At 40.2% G+C, this 19897-nt stretch overlaps 1 protein-coding gene across 2 annotated transcripts; it reads right to left on the bottom strand.

Moving 5' to 3' along the window:
• Positions 1 to 909: 909 nt before the first annotated feature.
• Positions 910 to 19510, bottom strand: GGNBP2 (gametogenetin binding protein 2). 2 transcript variants are annotated; one of them, XM_084299370.1, is made up of 14 exons: positions 19404 to 19510; positions 18773 to 18896; positions 15111 to 15191; positions 12856 to 13109; positions 11795 to 11893; positions 8521 to 8634; positions 6202 to 6411; positions 5059 to 5233; positions 4240 to 4434; positions 3472 to 3622; positions 3179 to 3304; positions 2945 to 3096; positions 2310 to 2555; positions 910 to 1560 (listed from the first exon to the last, which is right to left on the bottom strand). In XM_084299370.1, exons 2-14 carry the CDS (start codon positions 18863 to 18865, stop codon positions 1357 to 1359), a joined length of 2100 nt encoding a protein of 699 aa, XP_084155496.1. In that variant the 5' UTR covers positions 18866 to 18896; positions 19404 to 19510; the 3' UTR covers positions 910 to 1356. The 2 variants fall into 2 exon arrangements, with proteins under 2 accessions (XP_084155496.1, XP_084155497.1); XM_084299371.1 differs by having other exon boundaries at positions 6208 to 6411.
• Positions 19511 to 19897: the final 387 nt, after the last annotated feature.

The raw sequence follows: 19897 nt of genomic DNA, 5'->3' as shown, positions 1-19897 counted from the left end.
CGGTAAAAAAGTATGTGCATGTTGTTCATTACTCTCAGTAAATCAGCTCTCAGGGTGCATTGTTACGAGCTCTGGGCAAATTAGGCACCTACAAGCAGCGTGACGCTTTCCAGCATGAGCATCTGAAGCATGAAGTAAAGCCAAGAAAACAAACCTCTCTCCCTCTATCAGAAACAACAAAAAGCCACAGTAAAAATAAATAAATCTGCTTATAGCCTCCAAAAAGGTTTTTCCTCTTAAATTATTGAACGGCTTGGGTTGGGGGGAGTCACAAGGGCTGAATTTGGATGCCTACCATATGCAACTGTATCTGCACTTCCAATTTATTCAGTATCAGGTTTTAAACCTTTATTTTTTATTCTTTTTTAATCTCCCACATTCCAAATCACCCTCTTACAACCAAGTCATTCCATTAGATACCATGTTGGTAAGAACAAGATTTGGTTTAAGAGGTATTTATGCAAAAGCACTCATGTTCTGTCCTCCTAACAGAGCTCATTATTCCATTAAGAAAACATCAAGGTGCTTTGGAAACCTGGTTTTTGTTTGAGTGCCACACCGACGTGTATTATCTACGACTGTGGAAGTGGAACAGCCACTGACAGAGCGGTGCCAGCCAGGCTGGGTGCAGTGCCACGCTGACACAACCAAGCTATTACAGACCCCGTTGTTTGGGAGTGACCTGAAGACCCCTAGACCACACGATGGTGACTCTCACAGCCTGGTGGGCTGGTTTTCCTGAGTGCCACTGAACTAGCTATACCTTTCCCAGGCAAGTTTCCTTCTCTTACAGTTATCTCCAAGAAGCTACACAGCCTGAAGCAACAGCTTTCCCTCTGCACTGAAGAGCAAGGATTCAAACCTCTGGGAAAGGCTGTTTAAAGCAGGAACATGTACACCAACTTTTACTATGCATATTAATAAATATTCTTTATTTAAATTTTGCACATTGCGCTTTAACATATTACATCCAAAACATTTTGCAAATGGATGTCTACTTTGTAAAATCTTATATTCAGCTCATTGTCATTCTGTACAGAATTATAGGTACAACATTACTTTGCCACTAGTTTGCTTTTTGTAAGTCTCACAGTAAGAGAAACATTTAATGAAAAGAGATGGCTTAAATTATAAGAGAGGCTTGCACAGCTACTCAACTAAAGATACAAGCCTGAAGAAAGAACAAAATTAATGAAATCACCTCCACCAGCCTCCCCCAAAAAAAGAAAAAAAAAAAAAGAATCACATTAATTTAAGATAAAATTTTGCCATAAGTCACTAAATTAAGTTTTTGAAAGAGAAGGCGCAGTAGTCATCTTGAGAATTTCAATGAAAGACAGAGCTATTTTATTGTATTTAGTTCGCTCCAGCCGTTGTCAACCAACCGTTACAAATGGGCCTCTTGTGATCATTTAAGCGGCAGTATTTATTAAATTTCTCCTTCAGATGCTGTCGGTATTGTTCTCTATTGCTGTAAAAAGACTTGTTGTTTGCCATAAATGACTGTATTTCATCTTGTGAGATAAAGATTTCCTCATCAGAAGTGCATTCAGATTCATCCTACAAATGAAAACAGGCATTTCAGAACTCCAGCATTGCCCTTCCTACACAGTACACCTGTCCTGTAATTGCACATGTCGTCTACAGTTGCTCTGAAGAAAGATGTAGCCTTCATGTCAACACAAGAAGTCTTAGCTGGCTAATCCCATCACTTCATTCACAATGTTCTGCTCTTTTCTGGGTAAGAGGCAGCCCATACAGTCATGAAATCTACCAGAGTAATCTTCACAGTCTTAACACATTTCCATTGAAAGCGTATGGCTTTTATTACAGGGTTTTTTTTTTGTTGCTGTTCTTAAAAAAAAAAAAAAAAAAAAAAAAAAAAAAAAAAAAAAAAAAAAAGAACAAAGAAGAGAAAGAAATAGGGAAGGAAAGGGAGACAGACAGAAGAAAGTTGTCCAAGGAGCCTGTAATGGGAAGCAGTATTTAAGGCATGAAGGCAGCAGCAATGTATGCTTCATTTGATAGAATGATACAATCCTCGTAACAAATAATCCAATTTGTCACTTGCATTCCAGTGACAGCAATTTTTCCTCCTCTGCAAAGCAACTGAGTTACACACTTCACAGAGAAAATGGAAAAGTAAACAAACTAAACACCAGTAGAGTAAGTTATGAGTTTTAGTTTCAGTAACGTTATTTGCTGAAACAGTTCTTCATTGGGATTTCAAGTTCTAAACCCCATCCTCAATTCTAATGAGATAAAGCAGTATGTGACAACCTAAAATTCCAGTGGAAGTGGTTACTTACAAGGAGCTCCACTAAACTCTTGGCACCTTTTCCAGTATCAGGAACAAGTGACATTTCTGTAGGTTCTGCAAACTGTGACACATTTTTCATATGCTCAAACCAAGGCAACTGCTGCACACTTTTTTCTGAGCTACAACAGCTTTCAGCATGTGTGTCTTTGGTCTTGTCACGATGAAACTCTGTGTGCATATTTCCTGAGGTCTCTCTGTTACCCGGGTCTGTCATACAGCTTCCAAGTTTCTGAATCTACAATTGAGAAAGGCAGCGTTAAACCTGAACCATTCAAGTTTTATTTAGGGGAGGGAGGCAACAGGGTAAGATGAAAGAAAAACTTTCAAAAAGAGAGCAAGGATATATATATATTTTAAATGTACGTGCCTGGGGGGAAAAATGGCATATTAATACACTGTGAGTGCACAGAAGCGCACATGCTTAGGAACACAGGAAAAAAGACTCCCTCCCACCACAACCCGTTCTAGGAAAGACCTCAATTTTGGAAGTTGGATGGACGGGTAACAGAAGATCCCTGCAACCCCATTTACTGCACTGGTCACAACTGAAATTTGAGCTACTTCTGTAACTACTTTAAAACATATGCATTTAAATAGCTATTCCAGCTCACTTATGTTCCTTACATGTTCATTCTCACACTTCAAAGTTTTACTTTTCTTTTTCTTCTTTTTGTTTTTGCCTTTTGTGTTACTCTCTTCTGAATTTGCCCAACACTCCACACAGCTATCTCCATCCTCTTCTTTGTCATCACAGCGATGGACACATGAATCATCTCCTGCAAAAGCCAGGACATTTTCTCATCAGATTCACTGAGTTTTGTGTATTCTGAACCAACATTAAGTTCTTCCCAAGCCTACCGTTTTCATCATGGTTGCAAATGCCTTCAGTGCAGGCCACATCGGATCCCTCTCGAGATCCTGTTTCGCTGCCCTCCATGCTAGATGAATAGCCACAGTCACTCCCATTACATTGTGGAGATAAACCTGAGATGAACAGAGAAGTTACACCAGTCTACAAGAGCTGTTGCACACTCTTTAATCATGCCTCTAGTAACTGAGATTTTTTAAAGTTACTTTAAAAATAACTGAACATTACTCTGCAAAGGATAAATGCTTTTAAAAACAGAAAAAATAATAAGAGTTTAACATACCTTTCTTTATTTTAGGTGAACCTAATAGGGTACCACTACTAGGACAGGTGCAAGAAGTGCTTTCATTAGTAACAATTACTTCTACACAATTGTTAGCTTCTTCGGTGCTACCACAGGCTTTGCAACTACTTTCCATGAAGTCCGAATTTTCCTTAAAACAAGAGATAAAACAGAAAAACAATGCTTGCAATTACCAAAAGTAGCTCAGCCAGCATCTTTAGCATGGACACTCTTTCCACAAGGAAGAAACAGCTAACACTGATAACAGCCACAGCATTGCTTACAATTCTTCAGAAGCACAAGACAAATCGAAAAAATTAATTTCCTCACAAGAATACGACCCTCAGTTAGCCCAGTAAGTTCAGTCAAAAGATTTAGAGTAATAATTGCAACTATTTCATCAGTTTAAGGAGCTTCCCCCTTCCCAAAAAGATAATAATGGTAATCATCTATGACTAGCATTTGAAATCCCATAGTCTAAGTGATCTTTAAAAACTGACAGCTCAAAAATATTCTACCATAAGCTGACCCCCTAGCTTCAGAATTAAAAAAAAAAAAAAAAAAAAAGGAACTTCTTTTAAAAAAAGACTGTGCTAATCTGTGAAGTATTAACTTCAGTAGCAATCAAAAACTAGTTCCCAAAAAAGAAATATAGTAAAAAAAAACCTCTCAAGAATTCTAACATGGAACAGTCAGTTGATGAATGAAGCACCAAATTAAAAACCCAGTTATTTAACACCATCAGAAACCACAGCTATCAATGTTTACCTTTGCTTGATTTATTTCTTTCTCTTCTGTTGCCTGCAAAGGAGTAGGGATCTCACATACACACTTATTTTTCCGTCTATTCTTTCGTTTTTGGCGCTTCTTCTCTTGTTTAAGTTCTCGCACTCTTTCTTCTTCTGAAAACTCTTCACAGAGCTGTTCCAATCGACTAATACCCTGCACTTTTTCCACAGCCATCTGTTTATAAGAGGTTAGATCTATTTATAGACGTTAACGCAACGCAAGCTTTTACATTTATAAAAAAAGAAGTCATTATGAAGGTGCTGGGAAGAGAGTTATCTACGTAATACCAAAGTGGAAAGCGAGTGTACAATTGGTGTATGTTAAAGAAACTCTATGAAGTTCTGTCTTAAGTTCAAAATCATACAGGATTGCAGAGTATAACTGGAATTGACCCACAAACACACCCAATGCAAGATTTAGCAGTTGTGTTTGTAATTCAAAAGCACATAGAGCATTTTTATTCATGAGCCAGATAAAACTGTTGTAACCAGAGCTACTTTAAATGATAACAGGTAGAAATAATTTCACTCTGAAAGAAAAAACACGATATCCAGTGTATTATGATGTGCAGCTTGGAAAGTAAAAACAAGCAAATGTCAGTCTTTATCTTCCAGTACACTTCACAACAGAATGCAACTCAGCTGTGATACACATTGATGTTGCACAACTGTTGCCTGCATTGAACAGGGCACTCCTGAAAAACAGCCCCACGTTAACAGAAAGCAGAAAAATAACTTCAGTGAGACATACACAGTCGCTATGGTGATTCAAATACAAGTTAGATAAATAGATTTTTACCTCAAAGCTTTTGCGTAAAGCATCAACACCTAGGTAAAAAAGCATCTGCCATGTTTGTTCCTCAGCTCGCAACTTTTGCCAGATTCGGTGTAATCTTTCATAAAGATGAATACCCAGGCAGGTCAAAACTTCTTCTTGGGCTATGTCTATTGTCTTCGCATGCCTTTCTCTCCGTCTAAAGGAAGAGTTGGACCAAAGCATAGCATTGTTAAAGTAGCTGGAAATCTACCAAAAGATCAAAGCAATTCAATGAGGTATTTTCTGTATATACGACTGAAGATATGTTTGCATGAGCAGCTTTTTTAAATCAAGTTCTGCTGTGCTGCATGCAGATGCAAAATAGAAAGGACCAGCTCAGAACTACATTCCTGACGTGCTAATTTGTGTATGGTACTATAAGGCCGCGCTGTGCCTTCCACCTTAAGACTCCCCACATGAATTTGTTTGCTCCTACTAGGAGGGCTCATCAGAGTTTTAACGTCAGAGATGCAGCCATTCTTTTATTTCCTAGAATTGTAACTTCGTTTATAGCAAGTGTTTTAAGTTCCTAAATTCTTGTGTGCCGGTTAACCTAAGTTTTTACATTACTTACCTTACAAAATAAAAAATATTTCAGTATTAATCTGCATCTTTAATCTATAGTTGAAAAATCATTATAGAAGTATTTGTATTCCTAACCAAACAGCTATGATCTAGTTCTAAAAATACAAAGCTCAAACTCCTATTTTTCATTGGAAGGATTTTAAGATGCAAAGAACAGGTTCAGAAATTACTATGAAATACAAGTGGCAACAAAATTAAGTTCAACGCTTGGATTCAGTAAAACTTTCAACAGAGGTTCTCTTTCTATTTCACATATTCTGAGCGCTTCGATGAAAAAGCAGGCAGTTCTAATGAGTGAACAAATGAGTAGAAGACATTTAGCAGTTGTTCTCAGTCTTGCCTTCAGAGTTAAACACACTTAAAAGCGCTTTAACATCTTTACTACTTTGAAGCACTACCTTGAAAGTCTACTTCAATACGAGTGTTCACATTCAAAAGTTTATTATGCAGCGAGGAGGCAAAAAACACTTCTGCAAAATACATTCAATAATAAAATAAAGAAGCAAAGCGCTAGATAGCCCACTCTAGCAAATTACATACTCATACCCTCCTGCGAACTCTGGTTCAGCTCGACCCAATAGGTGTGCGATGAAATCTGTTTCACAGCATACATGTATATGACGTTCATGTGGACAGCAACGCAAACCCTCATAAAGTGCAGCACAGTAGCCCTTTTCTTTGCTGCAGTCTAGCTCACCAATAAGAATATTGTATGCCCGAAGTACTTTATTTTTGCAGTCAGTGCAAAACCTGTATTGAAACACAGAACAAAACAGAACTGAATTTTTATTCAAGCAGAAATTTAGAGCAGCTAAGCCTAAGTTATAACACGCTGAGCTCTTTAACAGCACATGCTATATTTAAAATAGGTCACACTAAGGTTTATGTTACTTCAAAAGGTAAAACAGTAAGACTTTGAATGTAAGCCATGTAAGTTTACTATATGCACTATACTACCTATCATATATTACAAGTCTAGGTATCAATTTCATGCTCCAAGGCATAAATCAAGCTAATTGTTAATATGAAGAAATTCCTATATCGATATGCAGTACCATATTCAGAGATGGGAAATCTAATAGTGAACAAACTGAATTGTTAGTACAAGCCAGGAAAAAATTCCTCTCAATAACACACTCCAAGTTACTTTACAGGAATTATTTAAAGTATACTCAAGTGAGTGATAAGCAGTAAGAAAAAAGGTTTCTTCTGTTGCCTGCTGTGTAAGAGTGGTTTCCACTATAAGCACCTTAAAACATATTTTGAATTATTAGATTACAGCACATATAGCAAAACAAGATTTACAACACAATGTATTCAATTTAAACGTGATAGCTCAGATAACTAACGTGAGAACAGTATAGTTATGAACTCTGTTATAATTAAAATACAACAAAAATAATTTATAAAAGTAATCTTCAAGAAGCTACAAAACGTCTTGCTGTATTAATCTAAAAATGCAAGTCAGACAAGCTGCTCACATTTCAGCTCTCAGCTTGAAAAGCTTGCTCTTCTTGCCATCTCTGGACAGTGTTTTTCCCTCCCCTAGTTTGTCCAGTCACTTGACAACACTAAGTCAAACATATTTTGATGTTTGATAGAACTATGATAACTGGCTAGTTTCTGTGGTGAAAGGAAAGAAAACAGTAATATTATTGTAGGTTAGCATCAGGAACACTGCCAACACCATGTTTAATGTCAGAGGAGATTAAAGTTGTTTTGTTTCCAAAGTGTTATTTCCACACCACCACCACCCCCGCACCCATCTGTGCCCCCGTGGTTTATATCTGAACCTTGAAACTACTGGAAATTAAAAACTTTTTAATCAGCATTGTAGCTACCATCCACATGCAACAGTAAGCTAGCGGCCTATTTTTTCCCCTGCAAGAGAGATGTCAGGACACTAGCACTAGTAAGTTATAAACACCTGTTTTAAAACTGATTTGTATGCAACACCAAGCCTAAAAATCTTCATCTGTTAGTTTAGGTGACATTATTTTGAAATTGCACATACTCCCTGAAAGCCTAAAAAAAGGCATAACCCCAATCAGAGTAGGCTACTTGTGCACGAGTAACTGGAACTCACTGCATTGCATCCCAACTAGCTCCTGCAGAAAGGGAAGTCTCCAGGATAGAAAGCATCAATTTCAACATTCTATATTATTAAAAATGCATGGCTTTGACACCACTGGTGTTCTATATTATTACACAGCATTACTGTTATTCTGTATTAACATAGCAATGAAAGTAATCCAAGATTCCTTCAGAAACATATTTTAAACACATCAATTAAAATCCTTTAAGTAACACAAAAAAGGTAGTAAAGCTACTTGGAGTTAGAATTCTTACTGTCTTTCAACAGTTTACATCCCTTCCCACCACAATTTAAAAAAAAAATCACCAGCATTCATCTGTCAGTGCATGCTGAAATTACTGCTAGAATACTAACTGTTGCTACCAGATTTAAAGTTGCAAATGAGACTCACGTAACGTGTATTAAGAGGTCAACAAAAATACAAATACATGCAATTTTAATACATCATGTTGTAGATCATAATTTAATTCTAACCAAAAAATAAGAGAAGTAGGTATGACTTCATCTGAGGTATGTGCAACTCTCCAACTACGACCAGGAACAGTACAAAAATATTTCAACATCTTAATCTTGTCAACTGTTACAATGCAATCTGGCATGGTTTTCTACCACCATGAAGCTTAGATCTTAAGTTTTAGAAGGGTGTCAGAAGAACCCTGCAAACTTTTAAACGTTGTGTAGATTCCATGCTTATTTTGATTAACAAGAAAATGCAGCATGTATTTCTCAAAATGAAGGCGTGTGTCTTTGTTCTTTTAACATACCTGTGTTTTCGTAGATACGTTTCTAATGTTTCTAAAAGACAGCTAGAATCAATTAAAACTACTTCATCCCTGCATTCCTGGGACATGAGCTCCCACACATCCATCCAACAACCCCTGGAAAAACAAACAAACAAACAAACAAAAAAACATTAGAAACAGACTTTACATTATCCTGCCAGCAGTTTGGCAAAGAAGCAAAATAAAACATCATTAGTTTACCTGACCGCTCCCTGGAAAGGTCCATAGTGGAAAATGATCCTACACTTGCTCTCCTCCTTCTTGCTGTCTTCACTACTTCTCTTATCTGCACTTAATTTCTCTGTACTGAGTGTACTACTGCTGCCTTCACTGTCACATAGTAAAAGAAATTTTAAACCGGATCTATTATGAACTAGTTATTTTTCCTAAATAAATGCTATGAAAATGCTGCAGTGTTCCTTGATTTTCTTTGACTCCTTTATAGGCTAAGCCTTAAATTACAGAAAATTTAAGAGTCGGATATGAGATACAGAGTTTGCTGTCCATGTTCATAAGCCCAGATTCATGACAACTTTTTGAGAAGTTATAGCTGAAAGCAAGTAACAGTTTTTCAGTATATTAGCTTAAGTATCATCATATGTAAGTTTTAATACCTCTGGTAGATGACATTTCATATGACAACTTACTGGAGAGAAAAAAAACGTAACGAAACAACCATCCACAAACTTCCACACATCTACTACCACAGAGAAACCATAAAAAGCTTCATTAAACTTCCAAAATTTGTTTAAAAGCTTTACTAAGTACCACCAAATATGCTAAAAGTACTCTTACAGAGCCAAGAACAGACTTTAAATAGCAAGTCATGTTTACTTACGGGCTTGTCTACACTTGACATTTTACCAAAATGGTCACTTCTGTTTCAGCTCGTGTCTGGATACAACAGAGCAGTAAAACAGAGGAAGAAGTACTCCAATTTAATAATTAGTTTCTCAAGAGTACTTATTTATGCTGTTATCTCAGTGACTTGCCAGATCATTTAAGAGAGGTTAAGACACTCCTTAGCCCCAAATGGAACTGAGCAGTGACAAACCAGGTACACTGAAACACAGAACGTCAAGTCACTCTCCAGAGGTATTAGCTGGCATTCCTAATTAAGTAACTTGAATAGTAAGTGTGTTTAATTATCCAGAGTGCTTCTTTTTTTTTTTTTTTTTTTTTTTTTGTCTATGTGTGTATATGAAACACCTAACAGATGCATCTCCTCTGAAGAAGTTTCTTGTAATGGAGTCAAGCAGAAGCTCTAAGTTGATCCACAGAACTTGTTCTGTGAGACAATTCTATTTGACGCCTCCATGTCTAGGCTGTTAGCACATTTGCTTCCGCTCTAGGCAGCGGATTTATTTGGAGAAATATCAGTACCAATACACCCTGATCACTTCTGTAGTGCAACAAATGGGTATCGACTGAGCAAGCAGAGCGCAAGCTATGTTTCTTTAGCAAACTACACTGATTGTCCACATGCCACGCTATCAGATAAAGCTGGAAGCTTTACTTGCAGTATATTAAAACACTGCTCTTCCACTTATTCCATTACCCTGCCACTGCTCAAAATACTAAGGAGATTTATACCAGCATGAATTAAAGAAATACAAACAGCATTTCCCTCTATACACTCATTTTCAGTACTGTTTTGTCGTGCCAGAATGGCAAGTACAGGTTCTGTGATACACGCTCTTGCACAGAGAATATTAATCTTACTAAAAACAAACTGAAAAAAATAGCACTTCCATAACGCTTTGAATTTGCTGTATTTAAAAAAGAATATCCCCCTATGATCTTTTGCTTGTGTCACATAAGCTTTAAACCAATTATGTGACAGGTCTAGAACCAAAATATAATAGGAGATGGTAATTATCTACCAGCACCCTCAAGCAGCACAACTGAAAAATCAAGTGTCCAGTTCCACATGCCTAGCATCTCAGGGGATTCATCTAAACCCAAAGAGACTCAACTCTGCATAGAAAAATACATGTCCTGTAAGTGGAAACTGATGATCAAACTTGAACAGGTTGTATGCTTAACCAGAAGCAGAACACAACTGACTGAAGTTCCCTAACACTCCAACTAAGCACAATAGTGAAATTTATCAGCTATCATTTCAACAACACTATAAACAATGATCAAACAAACACAAAAACCCCACACCACAGATTTACAGGGTGTGTTTTTTTGGTTAGCCAGCTGGCACAAGCCTTACAACTAACACACAGAAGCACACATGCATCGTTTGCACTGATGTATTCAAAACATGCTGTCACATTTTGAGAAAATTAAAACATTTAACAGATTTTTAGTTTTAAACCTGCCTCTCAACCACAACAAAGCCCTCTGTTAACAATGCCTTGTGCAGTCGTCAATAATCTCAAGCAAAATGATGTATATTTGTACCCTTTTACTTCAGTGGGAGAAAAACTGCTGACTAATTGCTTTCGTACAGAGCACAAAAACCACGTCTTTCTAGAGCATTGTTCGTATCACAATGCAGAAGCCATCCATCCCCTGAGCAGACTATATTCCGAGATATATTCCAGATGAGAAATGAAAAGCACATCAGAGAGCACTGAGTTGTGATGGCCAAGTTAGCTTTTGGCAACTGGTTTCGAAATTAAACATGGGTATTTTTATGGAAGGGGAAAAAAAACAAAACCAACCAACCAACAATACTACCAGCCTGGTACCAAAGGAAAGACCCAAAATCCAAGAGTCAAAAATGCAAGAGCTGGAATTAATGAGCACATTTGGGGAAACAGCTGATTTCGTAGAGCGGCCTTAAAGTTCATATGAAAACATCACCAAGCAGCTGAGGGAGCTCTGACAAAGGGGGGGAGCACCTCTCACTGCAGAGAGTGGGAACTCACGCTGAGAGGGCAGGAAACCACACAGCACTGCTCGCTGGACAAAACTGAAGTGTGAGCAAGGGCAGCGTGTAAAGGTTTAAACATTCTACTGCAGTAAGAGTCACGGTCTTACCAGCTGAAGGGCTAACTGCCTTCTTATAAAACCTACGGAGAAAGACTCGTGGCCTATAAGGCATGCTGCCCCAAATTCTTGGGTGCCTCTTCCTCTTCCCTGCAACTTTTTGGATTTAATATAATCCAAATAATTTGGTAATTACTACTCCGGAAAACAGATAAAAGCATAAAAATTGGTCTCTGTGCTTAAGAAACTAGTATCTGTAGTTTGCTTCCTTAAATATTTTAGATTGAATTGTGCATGTTAAGCATAAACTTACCCCAAAGGTTTTGGTTTGTGTGTGTCCAGAGAGTGTAACTGACATCTTTTGTTCTTCTTACTTTTGGGAATTGCATCGATCATATCATTCAGTTTGGACCTATGGAAAAAAAAAAGGTAACTTAGTATTCTGAAAACACGGTTATCCAGAGAAATTTCAAAGGGATTGATTCAGCTCACGTATCAGAAACAAGAATGCTAAAGAACACTGAATCTAAAATTTTCTTCCTGTTCCATATTTTTACTTATGACACACAGTCTTGAAGTACACATGGAAAATACAGTATAGGTATTCCAGCCAAATCCTAGCAATCAGGATAAAGATAACTCACGTGTAACAAGCTATTGCGTTAGTCCCCTTTAAAAATAACGGGCTTGGAGCAGTGACACCTATTTCAAAAGTGCAGGGAACTACGAATTCATCATGTTACACTAACTCACCCTCCAAACCTCACTATCCCCAGCTCTGCACTAACCCCTCCTACTTCCCACTGGCCTGCAGCAAGAAGTAAAACAAGCTGAAGCCAAGGGGAAGGTAAAGGCACGCTGTGGTGAGCAGTCACTGTTTGGTTTGTTGACAGCTGAGAAACAAATGGCACTGAGACCAAGGCTACTTACTGTGCTAGCCAAACCCAGAGGGTTTCACTTTCTCAGCATTACCCTTCTACTCAAGAGTAGAAAGGTAATTTTTTATTGTTTAAGTTTTACATGCAAAATAGCATGGTGAAGAAACGCTCTTCTTCCAGAGAGCATGAAAAACCCACAGTGCCTCTTCCAAGATTAATGACTAAACATTTTAATAGCTGTATCTTTCAACTGCAACCATGGCATCACAACTGATGGTATGAAAGGTTAGGCATTTGGGTTTGTTTGTCTTCAGGTTAGTAAACAACTCCTTTAACAGAGCTGTAAATACAAGTATGTGCTATCAGATGCAAACTTGCAACAACTCAGCGTCTCCAACAAGAAAGCTGCAAAGAAGTCACGCACAGAAGCTAGCTTTCCTGTTCTTCAGATGAGAATAATCTGAGCAGTTCTAAGATAACAGCAGGTCTCACTTACCCATGCACATAAAACAGTGTATAAAGCTTCTTTGCATCAGTCATACAGCTCCGAGTTACAGAAAGAACACCCTTTGGCCCTACTGTTAGAGGCTCAAGTGCTGGATTTCCAGACTCAACAAGCTGAGAAAAGAGACGTTCCACACTACGACGACAGCCAACACACGGGACCAGCTGAGAAAGTGCACTCAAAACTTCTCGTGATGTCACCATCATGGCAATATTTAGATCCTGCTGTTTAAGCATGCTATGCCTCTAAAAGAGAGCAAGAAATGAAATAATTAGAAATAAAATATAAAAACACAACTTAAACTGTTCGGCTTTTCCTCATCAAAATACACTCGAGGTGGGAACTGCATGCAGTGCTCGGTTTCAGCTCACCACCTTCCTACCAATCACTTACAATGCTTACTGTATGAACCAAACCACATCCACTAACAACAGTGGAGCAATTCTACTTCAAGTCTTACAGTCTGCCCTCAGAAAAAAATTAAGTGTTTTTCTCTCCTGTCACTCAGATCAGCAAATACTGCTCCCAAACAAAGGGCACGTGTCCCTGTCATTAAAGAGGCCTTTTTCCTCCAACTCAGCTCAGATGTTTTAGTAAAGGGCCTTACACACAACTCTGCACATCATTTTCTACTCGCTCTCATTTCATCTTTGGCACATAGAAAAGAAATTCCCGGACACTCATTGGCACGTATGGAAATCTCATTTATAACAAACTCAATCTGTTTGCACCACGACAATTCAGCACTGCTGTCCCTAGAAGGCTACATGCCATTTCACATTACAAATCTAATACCTGAAATCAAAAAAGCACACATTACTATTCAGGGTGAAAGATTTTTACTTCAGGAGCGAACATCCATGTGTGCTAATAATAGAACTTTAAAGAGAACACCTTCTAATATTTCTTACGTCAATAAACAATTTTAGGAGCTTCTCCTCGTTCCTCTGTCAAACATATCCACGCACACAGACACAAAAAGCACATACCTTTCTATTTCTTCTTCTAACTGCTAAATTACTAGCTCAGAGTTCGTCAACTTTGAACTTCCACTAGCACAGCTAAACGGAACAGATGGTCCATTCCTCTGAGAGCGTCCCTTCCTCACGCACCACCCAACATATCTACTCCTTGAGTATCAGCACTACAGGCACTTCTCAACTTTATCTGTCAAAGCAGAGTGCTGTCAATATATTGTGTCACTTTCCCCTGGTTATACAAAAAATACAAATATGCTTACAAAGCTGTATCTACCCAATGAATGTTTTACCATACTGCTGTCAAATCACACCAGTTAAACGCAGAAAAGATGTCACAACTGGTGGGGAAAGAGAGACCACACAACATAGCAAAAATAATCGGTCACAAGGAACGCATCGATACCTTGATTAAAGTGAAAAAATATTTATTACACTTTAAGTAATTCATGTTATAAAAAGTAAAGCTATTATCTGATAATATTTCATGTTTGTGCTTTGAAAGGAAGACACATTAAATAATCTGACAAGTGATAGCACTCCGCAATAATCCTCTTTTCTGTAATTAATAGTACTAATCACAGCAACAGCAGAAATGAGCTATTTTCACAACACAACCATGCTTCATAGGCAGCATATGTCTCAACTGCTGCTGCCAAGCCACAGTGAAGAAATGTAAGCTGCCTATCAGCAAACTGGCTTGTTCCTTCCGACATCAAGTGGCAACCTTTATTTATTTATTTTTTTTGCTACAGGTGTTACTGTGCTACTGCTATTTGCCAGAGCATTCAGATAAGTTTCAGGGGTGCCACAAAAAATGTCTCTCACTGTTCAACTACATCTAATCTCTAAAGTAGCACGTTAATTCTACCTTGGTATGGTACTAGCTATAACAACCGGACCTTAAGCAATGCACACTTTACTTGAATAAGCAGTTCAAGATTTATTTTCTAGAAAGAAGTGAAAATGTAGTAAGAAACCGTAGTTTCCATTAAGCATAAACTGGCAGTGACCAGTTTTCAACTCTAATTGGATATGCGGCAACTGCCTCCTGGGAAGACAACAGTGTATAAAAGCTGTGAAGCACAGAAGATGAATGCACCCAGTGTACTTTGGTACCAATACATAATTGCATATAGGCTCCAACATGTCTTTCAAGTCATTTATTAAGTCATTCCAGGAATGACAGCCTCCTGGAAAAGCGAGAGCATGAACCTACAGAAAGCAAGATCTAGCACATGTCTTTCTTAAAAAGAGTGATGTACTTACCTGAATGAATTGCTTTAGTTGTGCATTGTTGTTCTGATGTCCATCAAGGTTTAGCACATTATCAGGAAATTCCATCACCATCTATGTGAAAGACAAAAAAAAAAAAAAAAAAAAGTTCTCAGAAAAAGTTGAATACACAGCATTACCTTGTTTTGCTTTCTTGAGAATAGGTAAATAAGACATTAGGTCCTCACTCAACTATATTAAAAGCTTGAAGAGGCACAAAGACAGCGAATGTTTCAGCAGATTAACCAAGTATTTTCACTAATACAATGTTCTACAAAAAGTTTACAAGCAGAAAATGTTGAACAGCTGATACAGGAGAGAGCAGAAGTTGCTAAATGGAATATCACTGTTTATGTTACATTATCTGCAGGACTTGAGACCTTGCTTCAGTTAAAAATAAGAGTGGTACTTCAGCACAAATTGAAATCCAACAGCCTAACACAATTTATAAAGCTATGGAACAAAAAATCCAGTCACAACATTTTAAGGACATTGAGTCTACTTCTTCAAAGGCTAATTTAAAACGGTCTTAATTCAGCAAGGTACTCCAAGGTATATTTTGTTTTGTGCGACTGCAGCTGCAACTCTCAGGGGGCTCAACGTTAAAATGTCAAGCCTGCAGAACAATGAGATTAAGTAATTAATATTTCTTTCCCAACTACTAACCAAAGAGGGCAGTTTCTTGAAAAGGCAGTGAAGTAACTTCTAATCAAACCAACATAACCATGGAGAAAAATGAAGCCAACTAGAACCAGAAGTGAAGACTAGCTAAGTTATCTTCTTTATCCAAACTGAGAAATAAAGAATTTAACAATATAGATATTGAAAGTTCAATTTAAAATCTCAAAGACAAAATAATAACTTTGATTAGTAACTCTAATATCAATCAACACCAAAATAAAATCATCCAATTCCCTCTTTTTTCGCTCTCTGCTAACTTCCTTCAACTGCCTGGTAAAGAGAGAATTCCCTGCTGCCTGTATAATTGCAGACACTACCTCCAGAGAATTGATACGCTTACTTTTACAGGCACTCAACACTGCTCCAAAATAAACATCTATTCTCTACGGCCAGAAAGCAAAGCAATATTTTGATCTCACATGTGCTAGAATCGGAGCATCAGCAGAGCTGCCTAGTTGTGTTTGTGCAGAACAGTGCCACAGCCACTGCTCATTCTGATGTATTCTCACGTATTTCTTTTCCAGCTTCCCTTTCCTCACCCCTGACCATACACACTCAGCAGCAGAGCACGAGGTTTGGTGGCAGGATTACAGGTTTCCTAGATGGCTAATTTGATGCTCCGGTCGTGGATGAGCTAAATGCAAAAGTAAAAACACTATCTGCTAATGACAAAATGAAAAGAAAAACATGCATATTTCTTTCCCCTCACCTTTATCACCCACTATCAGACAACACCCACAGATAGACCGTACAACACAGTGAAATTATCAAAGACTAAATTTATTCACGTGTCTGTTTGATGAGATTTTATTAACTGGTTAAACATAAGCCACCGACTGGAAGAAAAGATTTCCACGCTACCACATCAAATGGAATGCCTTCTAGAGATGATGAAAGCTGCTTAAGAAGTAAAAAGGGTTAATATTTAAACTTCTTTTAATTTATAGTTGAAGCTTAGAAACACAAAAGTAAGAGTGAACAATTCATTTAGAGGAGAGATATCATACTACACCTAAACAGGCTTCTGTGCCATTGGAAAGCAACATTACGAGTTTAAAAGCACTAAGAGCCATTCATTCAATGTTTTGCAAGCAGCAGTTCACTATTTTTAGAGTTAAGGCACAGACTAAGACTTCCAGCTGACAAACAGAAAGGAAGCAGTCCCATTAATTTTCAATTTTAAGTTTTAAACAGGGTCAACACAAAACAGTTAATTTCAATAACCATTGTTTTTTTAAGATAATGCTTAAGACGCATAATTACATTTAACAGACAACAGCATCCATTTCAAACAACTGCATCTCTTGCAATAGCTCTCTTTAAGAAAGAAAAATAAATAATTAAATCATGGAAGGCTGCAAGACAAGGAAGCTAAGAGCTCATTCAGCTGTTTCTACAGACTTATCTGCAGACCAACCTCGATATCTGAATACTGTGTAACAACAGCAACTGAATGGAAAAAAAAAAGGATGTTAGAATGTTTCTTCATGGTGAGGATGACTTGCACTTGCACAAATGCCTCTCATCCAGATACAGAACTGACATATGGCTATTGGAACCTCTTCAGTTACAACTATGGCTTGCCTCTGGTGTAAAAAAATGATAATGACAACACACTGCAGTTGTGCAAAGTTTCAGGCAGGGAGTTAAAATCTGGAACTAAATCACAAACGGAATTTTAGGCCAGCCTAAGTCAAATCATCTGTCTCATGCTTGCTATGGCCGAATATTCACACACACTCTCACAATCTGTCAAATGTAAACAAAAAACTGATAGTATTCCTACACAACACTGGGATTACAGTTAATAAGCCATTCTAGGGGGGCTTTGAAAAACTCAAGGGGAAACTGCCTAACGCACAGCACGGTTAACCAGAGATGACAGACTACGTGAGGCCAAAAAACAGTGACGATTTTTGGAGAGTTATTAATATGCCATCATTTACAATGACCAAAACTAAAACACAGCTAGGAGCTCCTCTTTGAATGTAGCAGAGCCAGATGGGATTGAGAGAGAGAGTCTTCAACAACGTGACAAAGTGTTTAGAGACCGTTTGAAGATGCTCAATTGTTTTGCTCTGGAAGATGGAAGAAGTTACATTATCAAGTTGGTAAAGTTAAGAAAAAATAGCAAGTCAGACATTTTTCCATATCTAAACGTGAGATGAGAATTTTAGAACACACACATTTTACACCGTTTAAGCAGTTACTGTCACGTGACATGTCACTGACAACAGAATTCACGTATGAATGATTAAGATACCCTGCCACACTACGTAAATCCAATTTTATTTTCAGCCCAATGTTTTCTTACATTAACAATTCAGGCAAATGACAACCGGCTGGAGTGCGCCCTGTGTTCACCTACTATGCAATTTCTGACCCTTCCTCCAAACACGTGAAGAAAACAAAAAGACCAGAGCACCTCTACACTGCACTTAGTTCACTTTTCCACTGAATCTTCTAGAAATGGCAAAATCCTCATGTTTTCAAAATCACGAGAATATGCTGGAATGGAAAGCCTCCGAGATCTGTTGCTGCATGCACGGCAGCACTTCTTACACACTCCATAACCCCTTACTTTAAGGCAGAGCTACTGAAAACACCTTCGGCCTTCTCCTGCCTGCTTACAGGCAAGGCAATAACCTAGCCTACACCGTGGGTTTTTAGCCTGCGACGTGGTTTTTAACGTTAACATGGCTCCTTTCCCGACGAGAGGAAAAATGGCTTTGCCCCACATTCGTGCTCTGGCACCGAGGCACGCCTGTCACTTGGGAACGAGTTCCGTGCGGAGCCCAGCACGCCAACAACTTTCTCCCCGTGCTGTTTACAGCTTTTTAGGGCTGGGGCCGGGGCAGGAAAGTCCTGCAAAGAGCTGCAAAACCCCGGGGCCGAGCCTTGCAGGAGCAGCCCCGTGTGTGAAGGCCTCGCCCGGGCACCGCGACGCCCCGGGGGGGGGGAGGCTCGGCACTCACCGTGAGGGTGTCATCGATGTAGAGGGGGATTTGCCTCTTCTCGAAGGGGAACTCCTCCTCGCCGTCCCTGCACACCGCCACCAGCCGCGCCATCGCCGCCGCTTCCTCCTCCCCGCTGCCGAGCCTGCGAGCAGCCCGAAACGCCGCGGAGGTAAATCGCCGCCGCGCTTCCCCGGCACACTTTCACCAGCAGGGGAAACCGAGCCTGCTTTACCCCATCGCCTGATTCACCACGGGCACACAGCCCCGAGCCGCCGCCGCCGCTCCACGGACACCGGGAGCCCGGCCCGGAGCTCGCAGCGGGACCGGGGCTGGGGGCGGCGGGGACGGAGCCGGGGCCGGGCTGAAGGCGGCGGGGCCGGGCGGGGACGGGGAGCACGGAGGAGCCCCGATGGAGCCCGGGCAGCCCCTGAGGTGGCTGCGGAGGGCAGCGGGGGCCCAACACGGCCGCCTCCCTCCCTCCCTCCCTCAGGCCGGAGGGGCCGCAGCCCGCCGGCCTCCAGCGTCCAGCGGGGGCCCGGTGAAGGGTCGGAGCTGAGGCTCCCCCGCTCCTTCCCTCACCCCCTTCCCTCCTTCTCCTTCTCCTTTTCTCCCTCCCCTCAGCCCCACCGCCCCCTCCCCGGGCCTTTACCGGCTGCCCCCAGCCGCGGGCCGTGACAGGCGGGCGGACACCTCGGGCCCCACCTCGGGCCCTGCCGCGGGGCCGCCTCCTTCCGCTCCCCCTTCCCCGGGCCCTCCCCGCGGGCGGCGGCCCCGGCCCCGGCCCGCCCCGGCCCGGCCCGGCCCTCCTCTCGCGAGACGCCGCGGCCGCTGCTTCTTCCTCCCCCCCCTCCTCTTCCTCCTCCTCCTCCTCCTCCTCCTCCTCCTCACCCCCCCGGTGCCGGGGCCGTCCCCCGCCCGTTACCTCCCGCCCCCACCCCCGGGCTGGGGCCTCCTGAGGAGCCCCGGGGCGAGGCCGCGTCACAAACGGCTCTGAGGGAACGGGGGGGGGCCGTGAGGCACAGGCCGTGCTCAAGGCTTTTTATTATATTTATATTTATATTTTTTTATTATTTATTTTTTTTCCCTCGTTTCGTTATAAAAACGTTTCCGAGGAGGAGTGAATGGTTTTGGCTTGCGCACCAC

Source organism: Netta rufina (genome assembly GCF_964035555.1).
Source record: "Netta rufina genome assembly, chromosome: 21".
Taxonomy (NCBI): domain Eukaryota; kingdom Metazoa; phylum Chordata; class Aves; order Anseriformes; family Anatidae; genus Netta; species Netta rufina.
Note: the sequence above shows the minus strand (reverse complement) of the source record. Positions and strands in the feature narration are given on the sequence as shown.

What these genes read in the sequence shown, in the direction of transcription:
- GGNBP2 (XM_084299370.1), bottom strand. Translation starts at nt 18,865, where the DNA reads ATGGCGCGGCTGGTGGCGGTGTGCAGGGACGGCGAGGAGGAGTTCCCC. An exon ending in GAGTTCGCAGGAGGGTATGA is followed by an intron (nt 5,234 to 6,201) that starts GTATGTAATTTG and finishes CTCTTCCTTTAG; the next exon opens with ACGGAGAGAAAGGCATGCGA. An exon ending in TTGCAACCATGATGAAAACG is followed by an intron (nt 3,097 to 3,178) that starts GTAGGCTTGGGA and finishes TGGCTTTTGCAG; the next exon opens with GAGATGATTCATGTGTCCAT.